The sequence below is a fragment of the Lasioglossum baleicum genome, chromosome 1 (genome assembly GCF_051020765.1).
Source record: "Lasioglossum baleicum chromosome 1, iyLasBale1, whole genome shotgun sequence".
NCBI classification, from domain to species: domain Eukaryota; kingdom Metazoa; phylum Arthropoda; class Insecta; order Hymenoptera; family Halictidae; genus Lasioglossum; species Lasioglossum baleicum.
The window spans coordinates 21,117,548-21,142,541 of NC_134929.1; the positions used below are offsets into that span (position 1 = coordinate 21,117,548).

General features: G+C 40.7%; 4 protein-coding genes across 14 annotated transcripts in view; 1 reads left to right on the forward strand and 3 right to left on the reverse strand.

Moving 5' to 3' along the window:
- Positions 1–2,295: 2,295 nt before the first annotated feature.
- Positions 2,296–5,641, reverse strand: Holn1 (CD2 antigen cytoplasmic tail-binding protein 2 homolog holn1). 2 transcript variants are annotated; one of them, XM_076443462.1, is made up of 7 exons: positions 5,467–5,641; positions 5,035–5,213; positions 4,799–4,962; positions 3,971–4,142; positions 3,727–3,908; positions 3,554–3,656; positions 2,296–3,126 (listed from the first exon to the last, which is right to left on the reverse strand). In XM_076443462.1, exons 2-7 carry the CDS (start codon positions 5,159–5,161, stop codon positions 2,876–2,878), a joined length of 999 nt encoding a protein of 332 aa, XP_076299577.1. In that variant the 5' UTR covers positions 5,162–5,213; positions 5,467–5,641; the 3' UTR covers positions 2,296–2,875. The 2 variants fall into 2 exon arrangements, with proteins under 2 accessions (XP_076299577.1, XP_076299514.1); XM_076443399.1 differs by having other exon boundaries at positions 3,548–3,656; positions 5,467–5,638.
- A 630-nt stretch (positions 5,642–6,271) lies between these two features.
- On the reverse strand, positions 6,272–10,433 carry LOC143217401 (CTP synthase-like). Of its 2 annotated transcripts, XM_076441772.1 has the most exons (12): positions 10,285–10,433; positions 9,851–10,000; positions 9,335–9,505; positions 9,166–9,251; positions 8,953–9,084; positions 8,576–8,740; positions 8,203–8,490; positions 8,032–8,120; positions 7,648–7,946; positions 7,458–7,565; positions 7,159–7,371; positions 6,272–7,029 (listed from the first exon to the last, which is right to left on the reverse strand). In XM_076441772.1, coding segments are annotated over exons 1-12 (1,788 nt in total). In that variant the 5' UTR covers positions 10,286–10,433; the 3' UTR covers positions 6,272–6,943. The 2 variants fall into 2 exon arrangements, with proteins under 2 accessions (XP_076297887.1, XP_076297812.1); XM_076441697.1 differs by lacking the exon at positions 10,285–10,433 and having other exon boundaries at positions 9,851–10,207.
- A 361-nt stretch (positions 10,434–10,794) lies between these two features.
- Positions 10,795–17,823, forward strand: LOC143218798 (histone H3.3 type b-like). Of its 2 annotated transcripts, XR_013011181.1 has the most exons (6): positions 10,795–11,052; positions 11,215–11,254; positions 11,337–11,497; positions 11,564–11,750; positions 15,887–16,034; positions 16,114–17,823. XR_013011181.1 is itself a non-coding variant. In XM_076444288.1 (4 exons), exons 1-4 carry the CDS (start codon positions 11,027–11,029, stop codon positions 11,733–11,735), a joined length of 399 nt encoding a protein of 132 aa, XP_076300403.1. In that variant the 5' UTR covers positions 10,803–11,026; the 3' UTR covers positions 11,736–12,218. The 2 variants fall into 2 exon arrangements, 1 of the variants encoding a protein (XP_076300403.1); XM_076444288.1 differs by lacking the exons at positions 15,887–16,034; positions 16,114–17,823 and having other exon boundaries at positions 10,803–11,052; positions 11,564–12,218.
- Positions 14,705–24,994, reverse strand: part of Sarm (sterile alpha and armadillo motif) — a 99,525-nt gene continuing 89,235 nt past the window's right edge. For 7 of the 8 annotated variants that reach the window (XM_076440506.1, XM_076440391.1, XM_076440584.1 and 4 more), the window contains 5 exons: positions 19,822–19,923; positions 16,130–18,127; positions 15,866–16,032; positions 15,498–15,719; positions 14,705–14,843 (listed from right to left, as the gene is read on the reverse strand). In XM_076440506.1, the coding sequence (XP_076296621.1) occupies positions 15,530–15,719; positions 15,866–16,032; positions 16,130–18,127; positions 19,822–19,923 (2,457 nt within the window). In that variant the 3' untranslated portion in view covers positions 14,705–14,843; positions 15,498–15,529. Of the gene's footprint in view, positions 14,844–15,365; positions 15,403–15,497; positions 15,720–15,865; positions 16,033–16,129; positions 18,128–19,821; positions 19,924–24,994 lie in introns of all 8 variants that reach the window. The other variant, XR_013010671.1, reaches the window with a different exon arrangement.

Below are 24,994 nucleotides of genomic sequence, written 5' to 3' on the forward strand. Positions count from 1 at the left end.
GTCTGAAACGGGAAGGTGTCCGCCTCCGTGGTCACAGGCTCGCGTATTTAACATTAATGGAGTACTTTAGAACTGTGTAGAGTAGTTAAGGCTAGAATTAAGACAATACAGAAAGCGGTTGTTTATTTTCACGTTGACGAGGCTCGTCAGAACGCTTTGTTACAGCTTGCATACTTACGTGCGTTTATGAAACCGGCTTACGAATGCGTCCACTGTTTGTGCCGTTCTTGAAACCTTTGATCTTTGTCCTTCGTCTTGATCGTTTCCTCTGTGATCCCCTAAAAACCGTAACTGTCCGCGGATTGTGCGATCTGAAAAGAAAAGACCAAATGATTGTATACTTGTTTCCGTTGATCTCTGCGCAAGTTCACACGCTGCACCGTGTCAGTCTCTTTCCTGTAAATAGTTTCGTGTGTTTATAGCCGTTTTGTACAGTCGCTTGTCCTTTTCTTCTTGCGACGCCGCCTACCGGAAGTGTGGGCGGCTCAGAGACGCCGGAAGCACTCGGTGACGATTTCTATTTTACTAGCTCGCAGAAACAGTTTTTCCGTAGAATCGTTGACTAAAAGGAATTGGCAGTTCGTTTCGATGGAGTCGCGACGATAAAAGCGACTCCGAAGATCGAGAATCTCTTTCGGAAGCGGTTTCCGGCCGCGTTCACCGTCGGAAACGGTTGATAATAATGTAGACGTAATTCTTTCTCGACTGGAAACATGTTTGTAGATGTCTCACAGTCGAATTTTACGATACAAGTTCGAATCCCGAGAGGCAAGCCTCGCGCGTTGCATTTTTTCAATATGCTCCGAAATTATTTCTGAATTCTAGAGAGGAGCTACGAATTTATACTTACCGATATTTATATATACAACAAGAAAAGGTATATATATATATATATAAATATAAAAACCGCATACTCACGGGTACATATGTATGTACGATTTACTTACATACACGAAATATTTTAAGTAACCATATAGAAATTTCATACATTGCTAATAAAAATGTTTAAGATATCTAATAAAATTATATTGTATATTCAGTATCACACGGTCCATCTGTTGAATCCTCTCCGTTTGTGTTGTGCTCTGTGTAGTAGACTGTGTCTTGATTCCTCTGTCTGTCCTTTTTGTGCATTTTCGTTTTTAAATGTTTCATTGTTACGTGTTCGGTTTGAGCTCATTTCATTGGCGAGTGATTTCTTAGAATTTCGAGAAATATTTTCTTTTTTTAACGATAAAAACAGATTTATATAGAAAGAAAATATTCGTACGAAGTCGAAAATGTTTGAATATATTTTCAGCCAGGGGTAGTGTTTAATAATCAACCCCTGCCCTATAAAATATGTAAGTTATTCGTTCCTGTTAAACTGAAATAAAATTCTATGTCTCTGTTGTCGATATTGAACCATTAATGAAAATATAGGAGTGCATACAATCTATATAAATTGTCTTCTTCTTCGAGGCAATCTCTCGACAAAGAAGCTCATAGCACAAAGGTTTAATTGCTATTCCATTTAGCTATGCTCATTCTTAGATTGATAAAAATTGTCTGTGATAATTGCTCGAAACACAGAACACATCAAAACGTATTTCTTCTCTTGATAATTTTAATGTGTCCAAAATAATGTAATGATTAGATTGTGGATTTTATGTGATTAAGAGAAAAATGAGTAGCTGCAATTTGAAACATTGGACAAATTAAAGTAATCGGAAATTATTGCTATATATTCATTTCCGATCCACTAAAATTATTGAGTAAGAAAAGAAGTTTCTCATAACAAATACAGAACATTTTGATTCGTTAATTTCTCGAAAATAGAATGAAAAATACGAGTGACATTAGCCACGATTCAAGCTATTGTCGAGAGGTTGATTCTCCAGTGGAGCTTGAATAAGACAGCAGTCGATTATGCTTCGCCCATAAGGTAAACACGCATTAAAAAGCGTCTAGAATTTATTTGTTGAAAGATCCGAAAGCAGCGAGACGACATCGGACCGCACTCCGCTGAATAAACAGGGGTGGTCGCGTAGTTTTTATGCCCGGGTACAAATAGATTTACTTTGGGGATAAAATCCAGTGTAAAAATAGCGCGGCGTCGCGAACTATAAATTCCGCCACCCCTATCCCCATCGGGGGCATATACACAGGAAATTTCTCAAGTGTGGGCGTTCAGTTTTCTCCCTTGAAATTTAAGTGCCGTACCGGATGCCGTTTAGTATAACAGTAAAAAGGCGAAGTACGCTTTTAAAAAGCATACCTCCAAACTTGTAAAGATGATAAAGAACGTCACGGTGCTTGTCAAACGTATTACACTTTTATTCGTGCGATATGTATCAAGAAACTGACACGTTTCTCTCTTTTCTCCTTCGCTGGTGCTCGATTTAAGTGGAATGAATTGTTTCTCAGTATTGGTACTGACGATACATTAGTTTAAATAAAGACATGAACGATTTTGTCACGTGTTACATAGTTGTCACTCTCATCGAGCGGTTCTTCATTAAACTTTGTTACAATATTATACATGTTTGATACTCTCTATTGAATTAGACGGTGCTTTCAATCGAATCGAATATCAATTATGCCGAACGAAACACTATAGTCTATTGAACGGGTCGAGCCGGTGCAGATAAACAAGAGACATTAACGTACTAAGCACGTAATCAATGCAGCGACTCCCGTCGCTCGCTTTGTTCGACTAAACCCGATTGTGCACCACCTAAATGGTCATCACGTGCATTTATTTACAATTCGTGACTCGACCCGTTCAACATCTATAGTTTTACAGTGTTTGATCATGCTCTACGATATTGTCCAAATATTACTGTGTTAGTTTCTTTCCTCTTCTTCGCTTAATCAGACGGGGCTAACGAAAATATCACAGATAAAGTTCGAAATCCATTCTCGCCGCGTTGTAGAACTGATGACTCTGTCCCGTTCGCCGCACCCACGCCCCACCTTTGAAATATCCTTCTTTGGCCCACGCGTGCATTTGCTGACTGGTGTGAGGACCATGGATCTCGGCGTTCTCATTCTGCGACCACTTGAATTCCCACGTCACCTCGTTCTCTTCCTCTTCTTCGTCTTTCGCGTCGTCTTTTCCAGAATTCACTGGTCCTGTGACGCTGTCTGAAATTTGCAGGTGTTAAATATATTACTGAACTGCGGATCTCTATGTGATATAAATATTGTCTGCATCGATTGCAGGACGCAAGAACCAAATAGGAGTTTATTTCTCTTTTTACTAGCTTTATTAATAGACTCCGGATGTTTATGAAAAATAAAAAGTTTGTGCATCAATTGCAAGATGCAGGAGCTAAATACGTATATATCTATATTCTTCATTAATCACTTTCATATGATGAAAATAATATATTAATATGTACTCTCAAGATCTTTTAATATTTTCACTGTTTTAAATTGCACTTGCTCATTTTTGTTATAAATTCATAAAATCCGAAGTCTATTAAATTGTAAAGAAGATGTGGATATTCTTAAATTCTTTCAATCTTTTGATAAATACATAAAATCCGCATAAAATATAAATTACTTTCACCGTCGTCCAACTTTGCTTTCTCCTTCTCGTCGAAATCATCGGCGTACATGTCCAACTCTGCTTCCTGTTTCGAAGGATGAGCATGTTTCTCAGACCTCTCAACCTGTAAAACCGAATAATATAATAAAGATACTGGACACGTTGCGGTATACGTTATTATATATTTTATTGACCTTCTTCTTTATTTGTTCATAACTTTCTTGGTATATGTCCATGTTCCCAGTGCGAGTTAACAACTCGTTCGCTAGTTCTGTTAATTTAGTTATGCTCACAGATTTCTCATCATCCTCCACCTCCTTCTTTTCCTTTTTCTTTTTCCATCTTTCCGCGGTGGTTAATCTCTTCTTCCCTTTGCCTGAAATGATTCAATGAGTATACGTATTTTGTAAATTCGATTTCAGACAGTGAAACACTTACCGAACCTGCACAAAGCCTTGGACACCGTTTCTCCAGGTTTCAAGTATTCCAATATCAGTTTATAAAGATGAACTGGATTGAACATAATATCCGCGTCATCGTCGCTATCGCTATCAGCCAATCCACTGGTTTTGTTTTCCTTCTTTACGTGTACCGTAGAACTCGGTTTGATCTATCAAGATTATGACATCACTGAGTAAACAAGGCGGGTTTACAGATAATTCTATTCACTGCTGCATGAAAACATATTCTGATATTTCAATGTGCAGGAGTCCGAGAACAAGAAGCAATTATAGAAACGATAAATCTACTTTTACACATTATATTGTATCTTAAGAGAGTAGACTTGCTTTTCCAGCATTGAAAGATCATTTCTCAATAATACATGCGCTTGGCTTTTTCAGACTGCGGATCTTTATGCATTTATGGCTTCAAAAAATGCTAGAACATAAAATTCCACAGAATTTAATATCATCTTTACTTATTTCGGATCTATAAAGGCTACTACCACTGAAAATGAGATTTTATTTGTTCCCACTTTCTTGAAATTTGCCTGGAAAAATTCAACATTGCATAAACATCCACAGTCTATTCCAAATAATGGAAATTATGCCTCGTAAACATAAAAATGGGACTTTTAAGGGCAATCGCGGCCTAGAGTAATCTTTTATCTAGCGCTTTGAATTATAGATAAATGAGAAGATAAATGAAAGGCAGCACCCTTGCAATCCTGAAAACAAGAGTCTACCTCCTTAACAATTCCTTTCTAGCCACAACTGATACTATCTCAAACAATTAGCCTTACTCATACATTGTTGTCATACAAACCTGCATCCAGTCAATGTTATCTAACCAATTATCTCTTATTTCTTTCTCCTTGTTCCAAAGATAATGACCGTCTTTATCAAAGTGGCCTTCCTCCAACTCCTCCTTCATGTTAAACTTTGTGAAACCCACTTCCGTTTCTGGATCTGTCGGTCCATCTTCTACACCTAAATACAAAGGATAAACGATTAACACTTCCACCGGATACTTATATCTCTAATCGTTAAATCTTCTCGTACCTTCAAATTCGTCTTCATTCATAATATTATAATTATCGTCGGCTGCATCATCTTCTTCATCTGAATCTAACGAATTCTTTGCTGGTCCTCTCTCGTCTTCCAACTCACTAAATTTACGCTTCAGCATTTTCTCCGTTTGTATTCACGCTTTTTCTATTCTGAATTCTCACTGCGATCAGCTGCAAGCAAAATTGTTTATCGCGCACCATTCCGATAAATTAAGAAAAAATACGACGCTCTCGACGAGCAGATAGATTAACTTGATAAAAAGCAGAATTACTATAGAAATGTGTTTAAAATAATAGGAACATAATAATTGGTTCTATGTGTTTAACTCGACTTAGGTTAGCTTTAACGAACGGGGCAAATGACACTGTCTAATAATCCAATATTATGACGTAGAAGAATGCACGTAAATATATCCATTTATACCTGCTCGATCGATCAAGTTCACTATCAAGATTTCGATTAACAGGTCGCAGACGCATTCACTCAATGATTTTGATAAACACAAGATGAACTATGTCACAGCCACGGCGTATTATAGAGGTGTTCGGAGTTCGGAGCATCGGAGTTCGGACTACAACCTTTTTGATACGATGATGGATGGCCGCTAGAGGCGCTGCGCGGAAAAACAGTAACGTATCTACTATTGGGTAGATGAAATGGGGTTCCTTGAGCACCCCGCAAAATTTAAAAAAATTTATATGATTTGATTCTGATAAATGAATGTATAGCAAGTGTATTTGTGTATATTTTGTATCTCGTAGGACACGTCCTGGAGTCTTTTTGTCCGGTAAGATTATTTCGATACATTCCCGCCAATATAACTGCCTCAGGGCTCTGGCCGCTCTGCTACCCAATAGTAGATACGTTACTGTTTTTCCGCGCAGCGCCTCTAGCGGCCATCCATCGTACGAAAAATGTTGGGCACAATACGAAACTGAAAGGCTGTTGAGCCGTCGTCGAGCGTATGAATCGCAATCTGGAGCTAGCCTTCGAGTCCCCATACAGCGGGGATTTTTTTTATTTTTCACTTCTTTTTTAATTACATTTTTTAACTTTCCAAAAAATTAAAAATGTAAAAACTATGTTCAAAATATGTATTCATTTTAAATAGAAACGTTTTGTCATAATAATAACTTAAATTACCAATAGTGCGACACGTTAATTTTACATTTCCGCTGTAAGTCGAAGGGATGACGAGAATGACTGAAAAGCATGATTTATAAAAATCGAGGGAGATAACATTTATTTCCACGAGAAATGTAAAAAGATTTTTGCTATTTAAGCTTCAAAGAATATGTACAATACATTTGGAAACATCGTAACAGAACATACACGTTAATTACAAGATAAACAGGTTGGTATAATTAGAATTCGACGAATAAATTTCGATTGCAAATAACATAGTCGTGCCTAAAAGAGAATGCGTAATAATTCAAACATTATACAACAGAAATAAAATGATTATTTTTTATGTATTACTTGTGCATGAATTCGATCAATTCAATTAGTTTCATCGAAACGTATTTATTAATTTCAGAAGTCAATGTTTAACGAATGCAGCTCTTAACGATTGCTACATCTTATTTCTATAAAAATCTGTCCATTTCTGCAAGTCTAAAAAATCGAGAAGATTCAAGTATTTCAATCTAATCAGTATAAAACTGTATCACTGACGATTCTCATTAGTGCCTCATCTGTTTCGTTCGTATATGAAGACTACTTACATAACAAAAATGAATACCATGCTATTGTAAAGTTTAATACAATACACGGATAGATATAAACGTATTCCCTACGTTTCTTTTTTTCTAACATAAACTTTAGCTAATCTGCCGTATGTATATAGAAATAGTATTTTGTCATTAAACATATTTTTTCCTGGCAAATTGAATTGAGAGATTTAATCGATACCGGATGTAGAACTGCCACTCCTACTGGGATCGGTCATTAAAGGTTGCTCCGACGGTTCCGCCATATACTCGTTATCTAGTGAAAATGGAAATGTCGTCTAAATTACAGCAATTAGAATACAATTAAACCCTCCGTTAACAAATTTTTTTTCCACTTTGCAAACAGAGGGTTAATTCGAACGAATTGCGCGAAACTATTGATTACCTGATTCAGTATCGCTAATTTGGTTCGGTGAATGCCTGCAACCTCTGGACAGGTAATACTTTAATCTACCGATGCTTGCTAAAATTAATCCTAAGAACGGAGGTGAAGGCCTCAGAGGCCTAGACAAGTATTCGGGATGAAATTGTGTGGCAACATAATAATTAAGCCCTTCTAACTCCGCTATTTCCATACGTACATTATCGACGTCGTGACCTGACGATAAAAAGGTTTCGTTAGTTTAAAGAACGACCGTTCAAATAATTCCACTAAGACTTCGAAATTAATGCTACTTTATTCACCTACGAAATGGAGTCCATCCCCTTGTAAGATGTCGATATACTTTGGATTAATTTCATACCTATGCCTATGCCTTTCCTCTATGTACTCCTTATTTCCATACAATTGTTCTAGACAGAAAATAATTAGCATAAACATGTATGGCAACACGAATACGATTTATATTTACGAAGTATTGCCTTGTCTACTAACTTATGACAGAATTATGGTCTGTAAACCGAGTACGCCTTTTCCCAACTCTCATAGTTCCTCCCATCTGACCCGGATTATGTTCTGGCATATCGATAACAAGAGGATAGTCTGTGTCCGGATCAACTTCTGTACTGTTTGCCGTCTCCATGCCCAAAACGTTTCGAGCAAATTCGATGACAGCCACTTGTAGCCCCAGGCAAATACCAAGAAACGGTTTGTCATTCGTTCTACACCATTTACATGCCTCCATTTTACCTAGCATTCCCCTTTTACCAAAACCTCCTGGCACGATCACACCACTGAAAATAATAGAAATCATTTCAGAGAAACCGTGAAGCGAAACTGTTTTCGAAAATGAAAATCGGCTATGATGTGAGTACTCACTCGCTTTTGCAAAGCTGCTGCCAGGCTTCGTGATACAGTACAGGATCGGACAGCTTTTTGCTTTGTTCCAAATTATCAGCTTCTATGTACTAAACATAATAACGATATATAGTAACGTAGAGTTATTACAGTTATAAAATAATGTATAGTAGTGTAAATAGAGTAATTTACCGTTAAATTCAGTTTGTAGTCAACCTCGATGCAAGCGTGTTGCAATGCTTTTTTCACGGACGTATAGGAATCTTCTAACTTGGTATACTTTCCCACTAACGCAATGTTTACCTCCTTTCGTAAGTGATCTATTCGATCTGCCAACTCCCTCCATTTCCGCATGAAACATCGCGGACGTGGCACACCAATATTTAATTGTAGTCTGTCATTCAAAAATTCGATCACACCTTGACTTACCATCAACAATGGTACACGATATATTGATGATAAATCATGTATAGTTATGACCTAGGAAAATCAATCGTTACATTAGCATTATTAATTGACTTTCAAATTCAAAGAAAAACAGGTAGAAAAAGGCAGATCCGTTTACCTGATCCGGAGCAACATGGCAGAAACTCGAAATCTTCTCTTTGACTGTGTCGCCTATAGGATTCTCTGATCTGCAAACTATAAGATCAGGATATAAGCCCATTCCACGTAATTCTCTCACGCTGGATTGTGTTGGCTTTGTTTTTGGTTCTCCTGTAGACCGTGGCTAAAAACAAAATATATTCGTGACTATATACTTCTTTTAATTAGTATATATAGAAAGGAATAAACTATGGTTACTGTAGAAATATGTTTGTTTCTCACTGCACATGATTCTATGATCTAAGAATAAACTAGCTTATGTTAGCAGTTGGCTCAAGTTCAAGGTCAAGATCTAAACAATGAATAAGGATTATTTAAAGAAATATAGCTTCGTACTTGTGGTACCAAAGATACATGAGCACAACAAAAGTGCTCCTTTTTCACCCTAAATTGAAACTGTCTAAACGCTTCGACGAAGGGCATTCCTTCGATATCTCCTATTGTGCCCCCTAGCTCGATAATACAAACCTGCAACAATCAAAATATTAATCTATATTAGAAAGTATTAGAAGTATAGAGTTTACAATAAGCAATATGTAGATATATTACTTCGGGTTGTGCACCATCTTCCATTACTGGTTGATTTGCCACTTTTTCAACCCATTCTTGGATAGCGTTTGTTATATGAGGTACCACTAAACACAAATTTAAATAACTGTTACTTTACAGATGTACGCTCTACAACAAAAGATTACAACCAGTTCTATTTTGTCTATACCTTGTACAGTTTTTCCCAAATATTCACCCTGCCTTTCCTTTGAAATCACATCTTGATATATTTTCCCAGTGGTTATATTGTTATCCCTGTGCAACGTTATGTCTAAGAAACGTTCGTAATTTCCCAAGTCCAGATCCACTTCGCCGCCATCGTCAAGAACATATACTTCGCCTGGAAAAAATATTTTCATAAATATATTCAAGGAATACAAGATCGAAACATTGAAGATTTAGTAATTAATGAATTGTATTTGTTGATCATAATCGTTGACGATAACTGTCATATAACATAAAAGTTAAATAATCGCGATGTTATCGATATTTAAATCTTGCTAGAGTGAGAGTTGAGGGATGGGGAGAAGGCACGTGATCGCAAAAACTGCGCGGGAGTAATCAACATATAAAATGGCTCCTGACCGCATGGCTATAGAAAACATGTTGCCATAGCGCTAAACATATCCGAAACGTTCGACTCCATCGGGATAAAAGAGACAAGGATTAAAATGCAATGTCGTACCGTGTTCATACGGGGAAAATGTACCGGCGTCTATATTTATGTAGGGATCGATCTTGATAGACGTCACACGAATACCGCAATGTTTGAGTATCGTCCCAAACGAGCTGGCAATTACACCTTTGCCGACACCGCTAATTACACCACCGGTCACTAAAATGTATTTCATATTTTATTTTGCGACTTGTTAAATAATTATACACAGAGATGCCAGTTGTAAGACGCAGGGGAAATATAAATATGGCCTCGCGGATTCACAGACAACAACGCACAACAACGTGACTGAACGTGACCAAACTGACTGAACCAGACTGAACCACTGATGCTCACTGGACAGCAGTCCGGCCAGCAGTGATGCCAGAATCGAGGACGCGAGGCGCTGTAGCGTGACCCGTTGATCACGCGAACATATTTAGATATTAGTAAAAAATACTTACTTGTTAAAAGATATATTTTTATCACGATTTTGCCGTTCTTTACAATCCTTTATACAACAAGTTGGCACCATTTTTTCAAATTTGTACCAAATAGTGAACTTGTGAAATACCCTAACCACCATTTTGAATTATCTCGAATCGAGGCTTGTGGGCATCAGATAATTTTGGATCTCGGAACACGGCCTCGTACGTCGTACAGTGTTCCGATTGAACCAACCGTAACTCGCGCATGCGCGGCAATTTCAGCCTCAGTAGCGTAACTATTTCGATGAAATCGTGTAGCTTGAGGACCCCGCAGACTTTTATAATTGAAACTTATTCTTTATTTTGAGGATGGGATAGGGAAAGAGCACTGCAATAACTACGTAAAAGAATACATAATCGTCTCTCGTCCATCAGTCGTCCTGCCAATAACACTGGTGCATTCCCGCCAGAATAACTGCCTCAAGGCGTCAGGGCCCTGGCCGCTCGGCTGCGTCATTGTAGATACGCTACTGTCTTGGCCGCGCATGCGCGAGTTACGGTTGGTTCAATCGGAACACTGGCCACGTATCCTGGCAGCACTGCTCGTATCCTCACATCGGTATTTTCCCGCCAGTATTACTGCCCACTGTGTTCCTTTTATTTAATCACAATATATGTACAGATGTATAAATACGTTATCGTTTTGTAGTCTTTTGAAATTTTGGACACGTTTTGACTACAAAACTAAGAATAAGTCTGTGATCCAAATGAGAACAATATGGTGCGACGTAAATCGATTGCGAGGTTAGTTACCGGCTACTTTTAATTGTTATTTTTACGAAGTAACAGAACCATTGCTGACAATAGTGTATAGTGTATACTAGAATTTATGAGAAATTTGATCGAGATAACTTCTGTGCTCGCAAGTTGTCTTTTCTCTGTTTTGATAGGAAATTGTTGTTTCAGGTCAATTGGTAATTCACGTTCGCCTCATGAGAAGTCTAAAGTAAGTGATTCAAACTTTTAATACAATAAAATAAATAAATAAATTTTTAGACGATTGTGATGTATTTGTGTACTATTTTCAGACGAATGTTTTGACAAGCAAAAAACGTGTTAGGGACAATTACGTTTTAAGAGAAGTCCAGCATCTACAAACAACTGTTCATTCCCTAATTCCAAAAGCTGTCTTCAGCCGTGTTGTGCGAGGGATTATTTTCGATTTGTTCCCTGACCTCATTAATATAAGGTAAAATTTCGGATATTATGTATTTAACATACTTTCTGAATTTCCACACGAGTCGTTTCTTTTCAGAATACAAGCAACTGCATTGGAAGCGCTGCAGGTGGCAGCTGAAGCATACCTAGTACAACTCTTCGAAGACTCTATACTGATAACGATGCATGCTAAGCGTGTGGTTCTTCAGGTTCGAGATGTGAGACTAGTGCGAAGATTGAGAGGAAGAGATGACGTCACGAATAAATGATATACTTTCTAGAAGGTTAGAATGAAAGTTCTTACTTATTTAATTTGGGGCATCCAAGTTTGATACTAGTGATATTAAATCTTTTATAGCACTGTTGTGTTAAGCTATTTTTATATTCCATGTTGAAGCAGGGCCCGCTCTAGGGGGGGGGACAACCCGGGCATCTGCCCGGGGCTCAAAAATTTAGGGGCGCCATTGTGGCTGTGGCTGTAAGTGTGAGAAAAATAATGATGTTTTAAATATTCAATTAATCGAAAATTTCAGACTACCCTTGCCAGACAATTTTGCTAAAAAAAAAAAGGTCATTTTGTTCAGCGCGGTGCTTAGTGCTTAAAAAGGGGCGGCAATTTGTTTTTTTGCCCGTGGCGTCGTAACCGCTAGAGCGGGCCCTGGTTGAAGTGACAGAAGAGTTTGTACAAACTGTATTATTATGTCTTATGTCGTAATGTAAGTATTTTAATATAAATTATTTATGATATCTGATATTGTAAGGTTCGACAAGTTCATAGAAATACGATACCTCTATCGGTTAACTATGTTTAGTTCTTGGGTTGGTAAAAAAGTAATTTCGGTATTTTAAGGTGAAGTATAAAATGGATATTTTTATTCATGCGATGAACTTTAATGAATATAATATTTGTTTATTTATTCTTTTTGGCAAAAGATAATCAAACAAAAGGGAAAATATCTTACCCATTAGAGTTTATTACTTGAATAGAAAATTGGGCTCTATGTCACCTTAAAGTACCGAAATTACTTTCTTGCCAACCCAATAGTTCGCTAAGCTGGCAGGAACCTGCTAAATGTATATAGAACAAGTTGTGAAACAAATTGTAATATACAGTAGATTCGGTCATGTTTTGCTAGATAAAATTTATTACTTGGGAAACATTAAAACGTCTGATAAAATTCTTACACTTTACTTTACGAAACTTTGGTAAAATATACATTTCTTGATTCTTAGGCAGGATCTTAAAATAGTACAATATCGAAGCTTCGTAAGGTTTGCTTGTCGCCAAGCAGAGTTGGGCAACGTTCCGTGCGATTAATGATTAACAATTCGGTTCTTAATTTCACTAATGTACTCGGATGCACACGCATCTGTAGCGCTATACAACAACACTTTTTAAATGAAAATTAAGTGCGAAACTTGTTAGGTGGTTGAATCGATAAAAAGTGTAAAATATAAAATTGTGTACGCGGTGTAAACAACTGCACGAAGCAGCTCGCTGCTAACAAATATGTATATGCGGGTCATTGTATAAATAAATGTATTTCCATCGAAGTATATTTCTGTTATTTTATTATTATAAATATCGATCAAGAGAAAGTCGGTCAATCAAATAAGAGTTTTTAACGAGTGCCCAACTCTGTCGTGAAGTTTGTTCGAGCTTAAACGGCGGACGTCGGTTAAACAGCGATAGAAAATCTTGTTAAACGATAAAAATAGCGTTACCGATCGTTACGTTCAGAATATCTGTTATTTCTTGTGTGTTAGCTGCCTCGACTCGCGATTTATATCGCAAGTTACGTTCGACGTTCTAAAAAAAAAAGAACGGAAGTACCCGAGTTCACGAGTTTCCGGTTGTTTGTAATTCTATCTCCCGTTCTACGCAACGTCGCCAAATTCTTCATCGCGGACGCGGCTGATCGAAACTCCTGAACTCGAGTATAAAAAGAATAGTATTACAAATAACAATGCTACCTAGCTACGCGTTTACATGTCTATAATACAATTCGATAAGGAAATATATATATAAAAGCCACCTGAAAAAACCAGGCTACTCTTTCATGTCTGTCTACGCCGTCGGACAAGAATCTCTGAATTCCTAAGAAGACACTTCGTTATAGGCACAACATCAGTTACACTTTCATGCTGCCTGTCAGCGTACAGAGAGAAAACAATCGTTCGCAACATTGCCACGGTGAGCGTAGTCCTTTATACAAATATATCTATATATTGTATCCTCGCGTTTCCAAACACTTCCAATATATACACTCGTCAGAGGGTACGGCAATAAAAAAGAAAGAGAAAGGAAGGAAAGAATTATTCGCGTGTGAGGGATCCGGGAATACTGTCTGTACATCTCAAAACAATTCTTCCGCTGTGTACGAATATATACGGTACTTAATATCGACGTAGCTACAGTTAGCCTTGTAAAATTAATTAATAGTCTTTATCACCATAACCGGGAAGTATCGTCTCACTTCCTCATGAAAGACCGCACCTTGTTCACGCATTTGTCCATAAAGTTCTTCTTACGTTTCGGCTCAGCCCCGGTGGGCAGGGACAACAACGATCCCTGCTCCTTCGACTTGGGCTTGTACTCGTTCGACGAAATGCTTTCGTCTGAATCTAATCCCGCTCCACAGCTTTTGGCTTTGAGCAGCGTCGATTTGTCGTTTCCCGTGGCTACCAGACGTTCCTTCAGCTCTGCGTTACCAGCGCAAGGATCAATGTTCTCGGAGCTAGCCTTGGAACCTTGTTCATCGGTGTTCAACAGGTGTGCATCCATACTAATGAATCTGTTCGGTTTCGGTGGTCGAATTGGTGGGTTCTCTTCTCGATTGTTCGGCTCCTCCTGAGTTGGTATCCTCTTCGCTTCTTTTGCCTCCATGACTGTTCTTGTTCGCTGCCTGGGAACTGGCATTGGATCTTCATTCCCTTTGGAACTGTTCTCCAGGCTTGCAACTTCAGCTTTTTCGTCGACCTGTGCTCCTTCGCTCTGAACAGCTTTCTCCGAAACGACTAACCTGTTCACAACCTCCACCGGCTCTGAATTGGTCTTGCTCTCTTGGTCTGGCTTCTGCTTGGCCGACTCTTCAGTCTTCATCTCTGGTAGCATACCATCTTCATCTAGTAAGCCGTCCAAGCTTCTGGACCTTGGTCTAGGCTGAGGTTCTGGCTCCCTTATAGGGGAAACAGACTTCTTCTCGTCTTGGTCCAGGAGCTCCAATGAACGAGATCGTGTGGACGGTGAAGGAGGATGACGCGGAGGTCGTCGGTGCACTGGACTCCCACTCGGGTGTGTGTGGGTGAACTTCAACCGAGGAGACGTGGGTGGTAGGCCCATTAACCAACGGGATGGACTCGACGATTTTCTAAATCTGAAATTCGAACAGGTCAGTTTTGATCTGGTGATTTTGCAATGCGCTTGCAATTACATTTAGCCACCATGCGGTCCATCGGGTTTACAACTTCATTACAGGGGTGCACACTTATGGGGTTAAACCAATGTTTAATATTCTTTTTTTGTGGAAGACAGTAGCCTAACCCCTTACGAAACACATGCTTGTACTTCGGAACCACTGTGCTTCGCAATTCTATCATGAGGGAGACACGGGTGACAAATTTTGACTTGACTGATAAGCACAATGATCAAGCAGAACATGGAACACAAGTTCAGAAGACACGGAGCGTAGTTGGAACAAAATCATGTTCAAAATATCGTTATTCTAACACTTTATCTACCGAAAGCCTGTTAAGGTTTCTAAATAATTATGCTGTACTAAAAGGAAGTTTAAGAATCTTTTTTCATGGACAGATAATGTGTTTAAGAACGTGAGCAACTTTGTTCCAACTGCACAACCGACACCATTTAAACACGGACACTGATCTCACGGACTGACCTAGTCATGATTGTCTTATTGCGTTTGTTAATCCTGGCTGCGTGGAGATAAAAAAAAAAGAAAGATTGTTAATCGCTGCACCCCAGATTTTAGCGTTGTTTAATGTCGAATAGGTGTTGTCTGAATGCTGACCTGCTCGGTATAGCCGTGGGCGGGCCCTCTAGTCAATCCCGCCCACCTGTTGAATCTTTGTCACTGCCCCTGCTCTCGTTGCTGTGCATTCGTTGGTAATTAGGGGATTGGCGAATGTTTGTGTTGCACGGTGTGTTCGGCTGGGTCACGTCCTTGGACGCGATACTCCTTGGAATTCCACCTAACATCTCCGACCTGACTGGTATCTCGCCGCGCATAAACCTGTGGGAGAGGAAGGGCCAAATTATAATTAGGGTGGAGTGACTGGTGAAGCAAATAAAGACGAGTGGGGCCATGGGTGGAGGAGTAGGTGGTACTTAGAGTAGCAAATAATGTTGAACATTCTTGTTTCTTTCATTCAAAGTTACCTTTCAAGCTTGTCTACGCAGGCATCTTGGTAGTCGTGGATCCAACGCACACCGTTGAAATGGCAAACCGCACGCATGTCTTCAGGGAGCTCCTCAGGTTCCGGCCATTGGAAATTGTCTATGATGGGGATTATATTACACTGTGACTGAAGCGCTGCTACAATTTCCTGTAAGTAAAAGCAACACGGTGTTAAGGAGTGTAGGCGGTGCAAAGGTTAATGAATGTAAAGTCCCCTTAAAACAATCAGGAAGCAGAGAGCTCACCCTATGGACCCAGTCTTTGCACTCGGTATCCAGTATACACCTTTCCAAAGCCTTAGGCGTGAGCACAAGGAGGAAGTGTTTGGCCTGCCTGATGCTCTGCAAGAGATTGTTGTCGAACTTGCCAGCTTCGAGCCTCTCGACGTCGATGAACACGGAGAATCCTCTCAGCTGCAGATGTACCTTCAGCAAGCTGGCCAACTGGGATCCGTTCGATCTTCTGTAGCTGACGAACACGTCCAACGATTTGTCGGGCGACTCATCTTCGGACGATCCTAGCTGATTGTGCTGCATATTTTTAATGGCGTCCAGTATCCTTTGCCGATGAATGCTGTTCGCGATACCGCACTCGGTTTGCAGCTGGTCCTCGGACAGATTTCTGATCGAGTCCTTGTCAACGCCGGCGTTGAGCATGCTGTACGTATAAATGGAAAACTCCTGGCCTATGGACTGTAGAAAATTGTTCAGATTCCCGGTGTCTCGGCTGCTGTAGTCTGCCATCTTCTTGAGGTTCTGCAGCTCCCTGGTGAACCGCCTTCTCCTGATGCCGTTCGTGAGTCCTATGTCCTCCTTGAGATTCTCCTCGGTCAGCTGAAGCAGAAGATCACCGTCCACTCTGCTCTCGACGAAGTTCTGCGCGCACTCGGCGAACCCGGTCTGCTTCACCCACTCCCTGACGTCCTCGGTGGACCAGAGAGGAACCTGCTGGCTCAGTTTGTGCGGTATCTCCTCTCCGATCAGCCGCAACGCCTGGACCGCGTACTTGGACGCTATAGCGTTCGGACAGCTGGCAACCTTTTTCAGAGGCTCGATAGCGCCGATCTCCCGGAAGATCTCTGTATTGCCCTGCTGCTTCTTGATGCCAGCCTCCATGCAGAAGTGGAAAGCTGCCAGATTCCTAGCTTCCTCCCTCTTCGAGCTGAGCACCGGGACCAACCTCTCCAGCCAATTCTTACTTTGACCATGAGCGTGCGCGAGATTCGACTTGGCGAACTCGTAGGGATTGTGCGAGGTGACGAAGGGCTCTACCAAGTCCAGGGTGCCGGACTTGAGCACGGCTGCTTCGATCTCTTTGTTAGCGACCAACACAGCAATGGCTAGACAGGCATAGTACTTGATATTGTCGTCGTTGTGAAACGCCAGAGGGAACAACCACATCGGTACCTTCCTCTTGATCATCGCCTCCTGGTTCTCCGCGCCACCGTACAATGACAGATTCGCTAGAGCACCCGCGCAGTGTCTCAACGTCTCCACGTCGTTTTTTCTACATTCGAATAGAACCGCGTCCAACCCGCCTAGCCTAATCACGTCGCTGCAGGTGCCCTCGCTGTGCTTGAACAGGTGCTCCAAGATTCCTGTTCCCACTCTAGAGTGGTCCACCGAGTTGGCATTCTTCGTGCACACGCACGCAACGTTCACCACCTTTTCCAGACCATGTTCCACCACGTGCGCTCTGTTCTCGGTGGTCAAACACTGCTCCAACAGCCTCGCGGAAGAAAATTGCAGCTCATGATCGCTGGCCACGCAATTCGACATTAACAAATCCAAACCACCCCTGGTCCTCAACGTATTGCACAGCGTATAGCCTAATTCGTGGCCGTGAGTAGGCACTGCCCAAGCTTTCCTGATGATCTCGTTCACCCTGTTCAACAGCAACGGAGCTTTCCCGTTTTTACACTCGTCCGCTTTCAATCGTTCTACGAAACTGTCCAGGAAGCTACAGTATTTCGCAATAGCTCTCTCGACGTCCTGGGGATTCGACTTGGAACAGAGGAGGTCCAAGTCGTCCAATGGCAATGATAATAGCTCGTCTTCTGCTGGCCTAATACCGTTCATCAACTGGTTCACCGCGTTCGCAGCTGTGATCATCGAGGACTTTGAAGTCACCCCTTTCGAGGCTATCGTGATGCTGGACTGAGAGCTGGACGCCACGTGCTTCTCGTGGTTGAAGATCCCCGTGGATGTCACCGTTTGACGCTGCTGCTGCGCCGCCATGGCTTTCTGCAAATGACGAGAAGACAATTTGTAAGCTGATTCAAGCGTTTGATAATATTCAAAATATTTTGTTTAGAGGACTACGGGGGATTCACAGCTAAGCTGTATGCATACTATGTTGCTTCCCGAATATGTAAACCCTTTGAAAATGTTACAGGTATTTTGGTGACTGCGAATTTTATGCATTTATGATAAAAATGTGCAGATTCAAGCGTTTGATAATATTCAATATATTTTGTTTAGAGGACTACGGGGGAGTCACAGCTAAGCTGTATGCATACTATGTTGCTTCTCGAATATGTAAACCCTTTGAAAATGTTACAGGTATTTTGGTGACTGCGGATTTTATGCATTTATGATAAAAATGTGTAGGTGTAACTGAAAACAGTAAGGACATTATTGTTGTATTATTTCCAGCCTGATAAAGATGTTACAAAAGGAAATAACTTTCTATTTCACTCCGGTTTGTTGCAATTCAGGTAGAAAATGTTTATTTTGCATACAGATCCGCAGTCTAGTTATTAGCAGTCCGATTGACAATGTTTTCGTCAGGTATGGCATGGTTTCAAGAGAGCTTTCACGTGATTATAGCAAATTTTTTGTAAAAAAGAAATAAAAAAACAGCTTTTTGCAATTCATTCATGTTACGGTACTTACCGAATTCGTCTTGAAATCACGTGAATCACGTGAAAGCTCTCTTGAAACCATGCTACACCTGATAAAAACCCTGTATTGTAAATTTGGAACCTCTTCAAAAAATATTTTCTAAATAATTAAATGATTCGCTTGCGAATTTAGAGATTCACTAATCAGCCCGATCACGTCGAATCACGTTACTGATCGTGACTTTGTCTAATCAGATAGTTCGACCTGACAGAAAGCACTCTTGGCACTGATCGCACCAGCATCCAGGCTTGGACCAGATCGAGGAGAGTTATCACGGTCTGTGTCACGTCCGCAGATAATGTAAACATTATTTCTGTAGCGCCACGTAACCCAGAGAAACATCCCATCGTTTGAAGCCGTCGTAGTCGCGTTTCGACAGAAATACTCTTCCGAAACTCTTTCTAGCCGGGAGGGACACACAACGACGCCGAACAAGTTCGGAAGACATGTACCATTCTAGAATCGAGACTCCACTTCCTCATGGTGGTCGTTTCCGGAACGGCGTCCGCGATGTTCGCGAAAACGGGAACGACTGAACGCAGCCGGCGAGATGATCCACGGTTAAATCCCTGATCCCACTTTGTAATGTGCGCTGTTCGTTCACCAGCGAAGAGAACAGACTCTGGGCTACGTCAAGAGCCAAACGGACACAGACGCTATGAAACGGCGAAGATTTGTGGCCGGCTGACCGAGGAAACAGATTCCTTGGTGGTGGGCCAAGTGGAATGGAACGCGGTCGAACAGTCTTCAAGGAAACCTTCGTGGAAAGCCGGCTCTTCAGGAGTGTGAACCCGGTGGACACTTCGGATCTAGGCTAGGGGTATATTTTAGGACCCACGGAAAGAGCACCGGTGGAACTTTCTACGGAATGTGATGGGGGAAAACAGAATTTTTCGAGAGAGAATGTCTAGAGATTGGTACGATCCTGAGGGAACTTTCTGAATGGGGAATCGTGCTTTCAGAAAGAGAATTTAGATGTTGTTGTAATGAAAAACTGCCTAAGCCTTTTTATCTTTTTTGTTTATATTCCTCACCTTCTCAGAGCTGAAAGAATCGCTCTGCAGCTTCATGGTGGACGCCGCCATATTGTTGCTCTCCTGATGCGACAGATCGCCAGCCTTCAAGCTTCTTTGTTCCTGGAACCATAAAGAATAAATCAATTAGCATTTCCGTAAGGCCGTGAAGAGTATATGTATGCTACGATTTAAACAATTCTCTTTTTTAAGGAGCAACCTAACTGCTTAAGACAATATTTTGGCGCGAAAGCGACGCGCAGACTTTAAGGACGCGATCGATTTGAATTTCAAAAGCGAAGGTCTAAAGAGGTGGCCAAACAATACGAGCTTTTCGTACACTTTGTGGAAAACGAGTTCCGTGGAAACTGGTGTTTAATAAATAATCCCCGGAAGTGAGCTTCGGCAAAGTTTGGAAACAATGGAGGAAGGTGTAGTCATAAATATTTGTTCAAAAATGGACTCCGCATCGCTGCCTTAAATTCTATTACTTTATTGAACCAGAATTCATCGAGAAATTCGCCATCTTCGTCTTTTAGCATAATAAATAGACGAAATTTATTCAACAATCTATTCGAAGACGAGCTCACCATTTTCACAATCGGATGGAACGGGAAATTGGAAACGAGCGTCGAACTGAACGGAGCAAGACGTATCAGCATAAATTCCGTGGTATGAAAATGAACGTACATACGCTTTCGGCGAAGCGGCGATACTAATCGCGAAACATTCCGCAGGGGATAGATGTTTAATATTCGACACGCGTTGCAGGGAATTAACACGGCATCGGAGGCCCACTTACGGCGCGTTAGCTAACGACGTTAATTCGCGGTAGCGTAAGTCGTGATAGGATCTCGACGCCGACTACAAACGGTCCACTGTGCATCGTTCCTGTGCAATTTTATCGATACGGTATGCCGTGATCAATCAAAACACTTCTGCGATCGCCTTTCGACACCTCGTTACTCCCGTCGTCGTCATTACGAAAGATTAAGCACTCGATCTCTAATCGGGGAACAATTGAACCAATCAACAGAATATATATTCAACTAATTTCGAACATTTTCATTTAACTTCTGCTTTTCATTATTTTTCATCGTAACCTTCACCGACACGTTTGTCACGTTTTCCGAATTGGAACGATACTAAACACGGCACAGATCGGGTCATATTTACTTGTTTACTTCACGATTTATAGTAGAACCTTGACTATCCGAACCGATGATATCTGCGTTCAAATTAAAAATAATTCAACTCACGATATAACTATGGTTCACGCGAGTGTACGCGAAACACGAACTCGGATAATAACGTGAAATTATCGTTATAATAAATGGTTAAGAGAATACTTGAAAAGAAATTCAAAACAAAACGTGTTTTAAATTTTCCACAAGTGTCGTGCACATCTTTATCACATGTATCGAGGCTTTACCGTACGAGATTCACTTTTTGGAGGATCGAGGAAAGTTTGACCGATCGGAGATCGCGAGCACGCGGTGTAAACTGTTCGAAACCGTCGGACAGGTTGTTTTCGAGGAAGAGGATCCGGTCGAGGCACGAGAGAGCCACTGTTCGAGGCGTCCCGCAGCGAAACGAGCGGAAATCTTCGCACACGAGTTTCCGCGACAGAGTTCCATAACAGTCTGCCCTGTCGAAAGCTCATCGGCCGTAGCTCGACCTCTCCGCGGTCGACTCTTCTGACGTATTTCTCTAAATATAATCCGAGCGTGTCGTCACGAGACGAGTTCCCCGTCTTCTATGTGCCGCGAACTTTTCTCTCCGCCACCTTGCGATTCTTTCCGCTTCTCTCCCCCGATTACCAGCCACCATGTGGCCTCGTGGATCGCAGGCTTATCAGAGTACTTTAGACTGGCTTCAACAGTCTCATGGGAAATCGTGGCTACACGCGCGGGAACCTGTTGATATCTGTTCGTCAACAGTTGCCCCGCTCGTTACATTTACAGAAGACATCGTAAAGATTAGGAGGCAATTAAAAATTGGACTCTTTATACTGGAGAAAGTAGCTATCTTTTCCGAGTAAAGTGTGTCGTTTGGTTCGTGTCGAAATTAAGGAGATACACTGCCCAAGAAAAGTACACGCGTGCTATCTTTAATTTCTCGTATTAAGATTATGCTAGCGTGGAAACTCTGTGTAGTGTGTAAAACAAACCTTCTGCGAATATATAAACAGAACATAGATTGACTTTAGTTCAATGAGTTCTCTTAATTGGAAGGGAAACACATAATCCGACACAAACAAAATGATAGCACACTGAAACTATATTTACATATTCTTCACTGTTTCGTGAGCTTCCACGGAGTTACAGTATTCAATTTGTGTTTAGAACTTTGTCGTATTGCTATTCTCGTAATGGGTAAATGGGAAAATTTAATTTAGACAAAAATTAAAGAACTAACATAATTCTTTACCTAAACGGATGGTGGAAATCATAGAAAACAAAGGAGGTTCCACATATTTGTTATAAGAAATATGTATACTTTTGTTTCATGAAACATATAGTTGTGTTGTATAAAATATATATCTTTATTTTTCAAGTGTGCTATCATTCTGTTTGTGTCGCGGATTATGTGTTTCCCTTCCAATTAACAGAACTCATTGAACTAAAGTCAATCTATGTTCTGTTTACATATTCGCGGAAGGTGTGTTTTACACAGTACACAGTGTTTCCACGCTAGCAGAATCTTAACACGAGAAATTAAAGATAGGGAGTGTAGGCTCGACGATGTATGAACTCGATTTCGTCTGGGTATAAGTGGGGGAGCGTAGTCGATAACTCGAAGATCATTCATTCTAGAAAAAAAATGTTTAAACGAAAATTACTTGTCTATAAAGAACACGCAATCTTCGTCGAAACAATTTTTTTCTAGGTCGAACGATTATCTAAATATTCACGAAAGTTTGTTTCACATCCCTTAGTCTTTGGAGTAGAGGGTGGAGAACACGTTCTCTCGTCGACTTCTGTAACTATTCATTCTAGAAAAAATTGTTCGTCTCTGACCGCCACAAGATCTTTATTTAAACAACATTTCTCCAGAACGATCGGCTGCTCCAGCAGCATCGGGTCCGTGAATTTTTGTTTTATTTTCGGCCGTGCCGGCTCGCAGTATTTTCGAGTCACGGGTGCCGAGCAGCGTAAACAAATCCGACGAAATGAAATGTACTCGTCCCCTTCGGCTTTCAGATATTTCGACGACCGCTTGCGTCATCGACCCGCGCCTTTCAAATTGTCTGAATCGAGCCCGCGTCAAAATAAATCGTGACCACCAGCCGATTGTATCCGCGTTCAGTGAATGAATTTACAACCGGTATCCGTTTGATCCCGGCAAAATAAACAATCAAACTGAAAAGGCGGAAGTTTTCGCTAAAGAAAACATTACTTCAAATGACCCAAGGCACCATCCCTGCCAAAGTTCTCCGACGTTTATGGGACACACTGTGTAGCAATCTCGCGTTCGAAGGATCTCCGATCGCAAACTTACCGCGGGCGAGCGATCGAACTTCTTCCGCTGTCGCACGCAGCGATTCACTGGCCACGGTGCACTCATGCTCGCCAAAAGGATCAAACTTTCGAAAATGGGATCGACGCGATCGACAGATCCGAGTGTCGCGGCGCGCACTGAACCAAAAGCGCGATTCCGAAGTGGCGCACAAGTTAAATTCGATTCCTGCTACAGGGAAGGTGTCACTCGGCCACGTGATCACCGATTTTTCAGATCCTGTGGACACTACGTTGTTGCTATTTTCGTTTCTCAGAAATAGCGGTCACGTAGCTCAACACCTAGCATGCACTCGTTCTGCAACGAAGTCGCGCGGCTCGCGTGACGCAACAGGACCGGAAGTCGCATGCAAGAAGCACTCGAGCCGCGGATTTGCACATTCAATTCGGACTTGACCGGACATCAAAGGCATCGTTCGAAATTTCGAGTGAACTTCGATTTTCTACATTTTTCTGTTGTCGTTATACTGTTTCTAACAATCACTAATATTCTTAATAACATTGTCCAACACCAAATTTGTTCCACAATTACTGTTGGATGGTTCTTACAGTTTTTTGTGCTGATTCCGAATCTGTCCTTAATTTTTCTCCTAGACGCAGTTTTTGAGAAACATGGCTTTGAAAAAAAAACATATTTTTGAACTTTAAACAAATATTGTGTGATGTTATTATAAAAGATATTGAATTGTTCTTTGCAGCAAAAGATTCTGTAAACTTTCCCGAATACAGTGATATCCAATATTAATACATTATGATTATTTAAACATGTTTAAACAATTGTTAAAGACGGGGAGACACCATTTTTGCACCAATTTTTGAGGATATTTTTCAACTTATCTCAGAAGATAAGGGTCCAGCGGAAAATTAAATTATACCACGTGATAGATCAGACTTTTATCTTGAGAAACCACCCTTTCAAGTTTGGAACGTCGACGTTTTTTTCGAACTAGAAAGCAAAATATCATCGCCCGACATGAGTTGCCACTAGTTCAATATCTTCTATAGTAACATCACAATTTGTTTAAAGTTGAAAAATTTTTTTTTTTCAAAGCCATGTTTCTCAAAAACTGTGCGTCTAGGAGAACAATCCAGCCAAGATCCACCCAACAGTATGTTGGAAACATAAAAAAAGTTGAAATTTGTTGGACAGTGTAATAGACTAATTTAATAGACTCTGAATGTACGACACTGTTTAGGATTTGTTGCTAGCATCCAGAAAACTGATTCGATCAATATGGAAGAAGCTAATAATATCACGATTATCACGAGTATATGAATACGATAACGATTCTACAAATAAAACTGTCTCTGATTGGACAATGCGCGACTAAACAACACGCACCGAGGAAATAGCATTCTGGGAACTGTATCGCTATCTCGGCCACTCCTCTATTACGAGCTTTAATTTGCACAACGATAGAGAGCACCAGTCGAAACGATAAAAAAATGTCGGAGGGCATTTCAACTTACAGCACATAAAAGAAATAATAAAAGTTTCGACCTAGCCTTGAGGCACAGCTAAAATTTGATAAAAGAGTTATGGGGCACGAGGACAACATAATTTGCAGCGTTTTTACGCTCTGGACAAAAGAGACTGACGAGAACAATTCATTTCTTTTTTCTTAATAATTTTAACGAGTCGAAAATAACGTCACTTCGTTAAAAATGTATAAAAA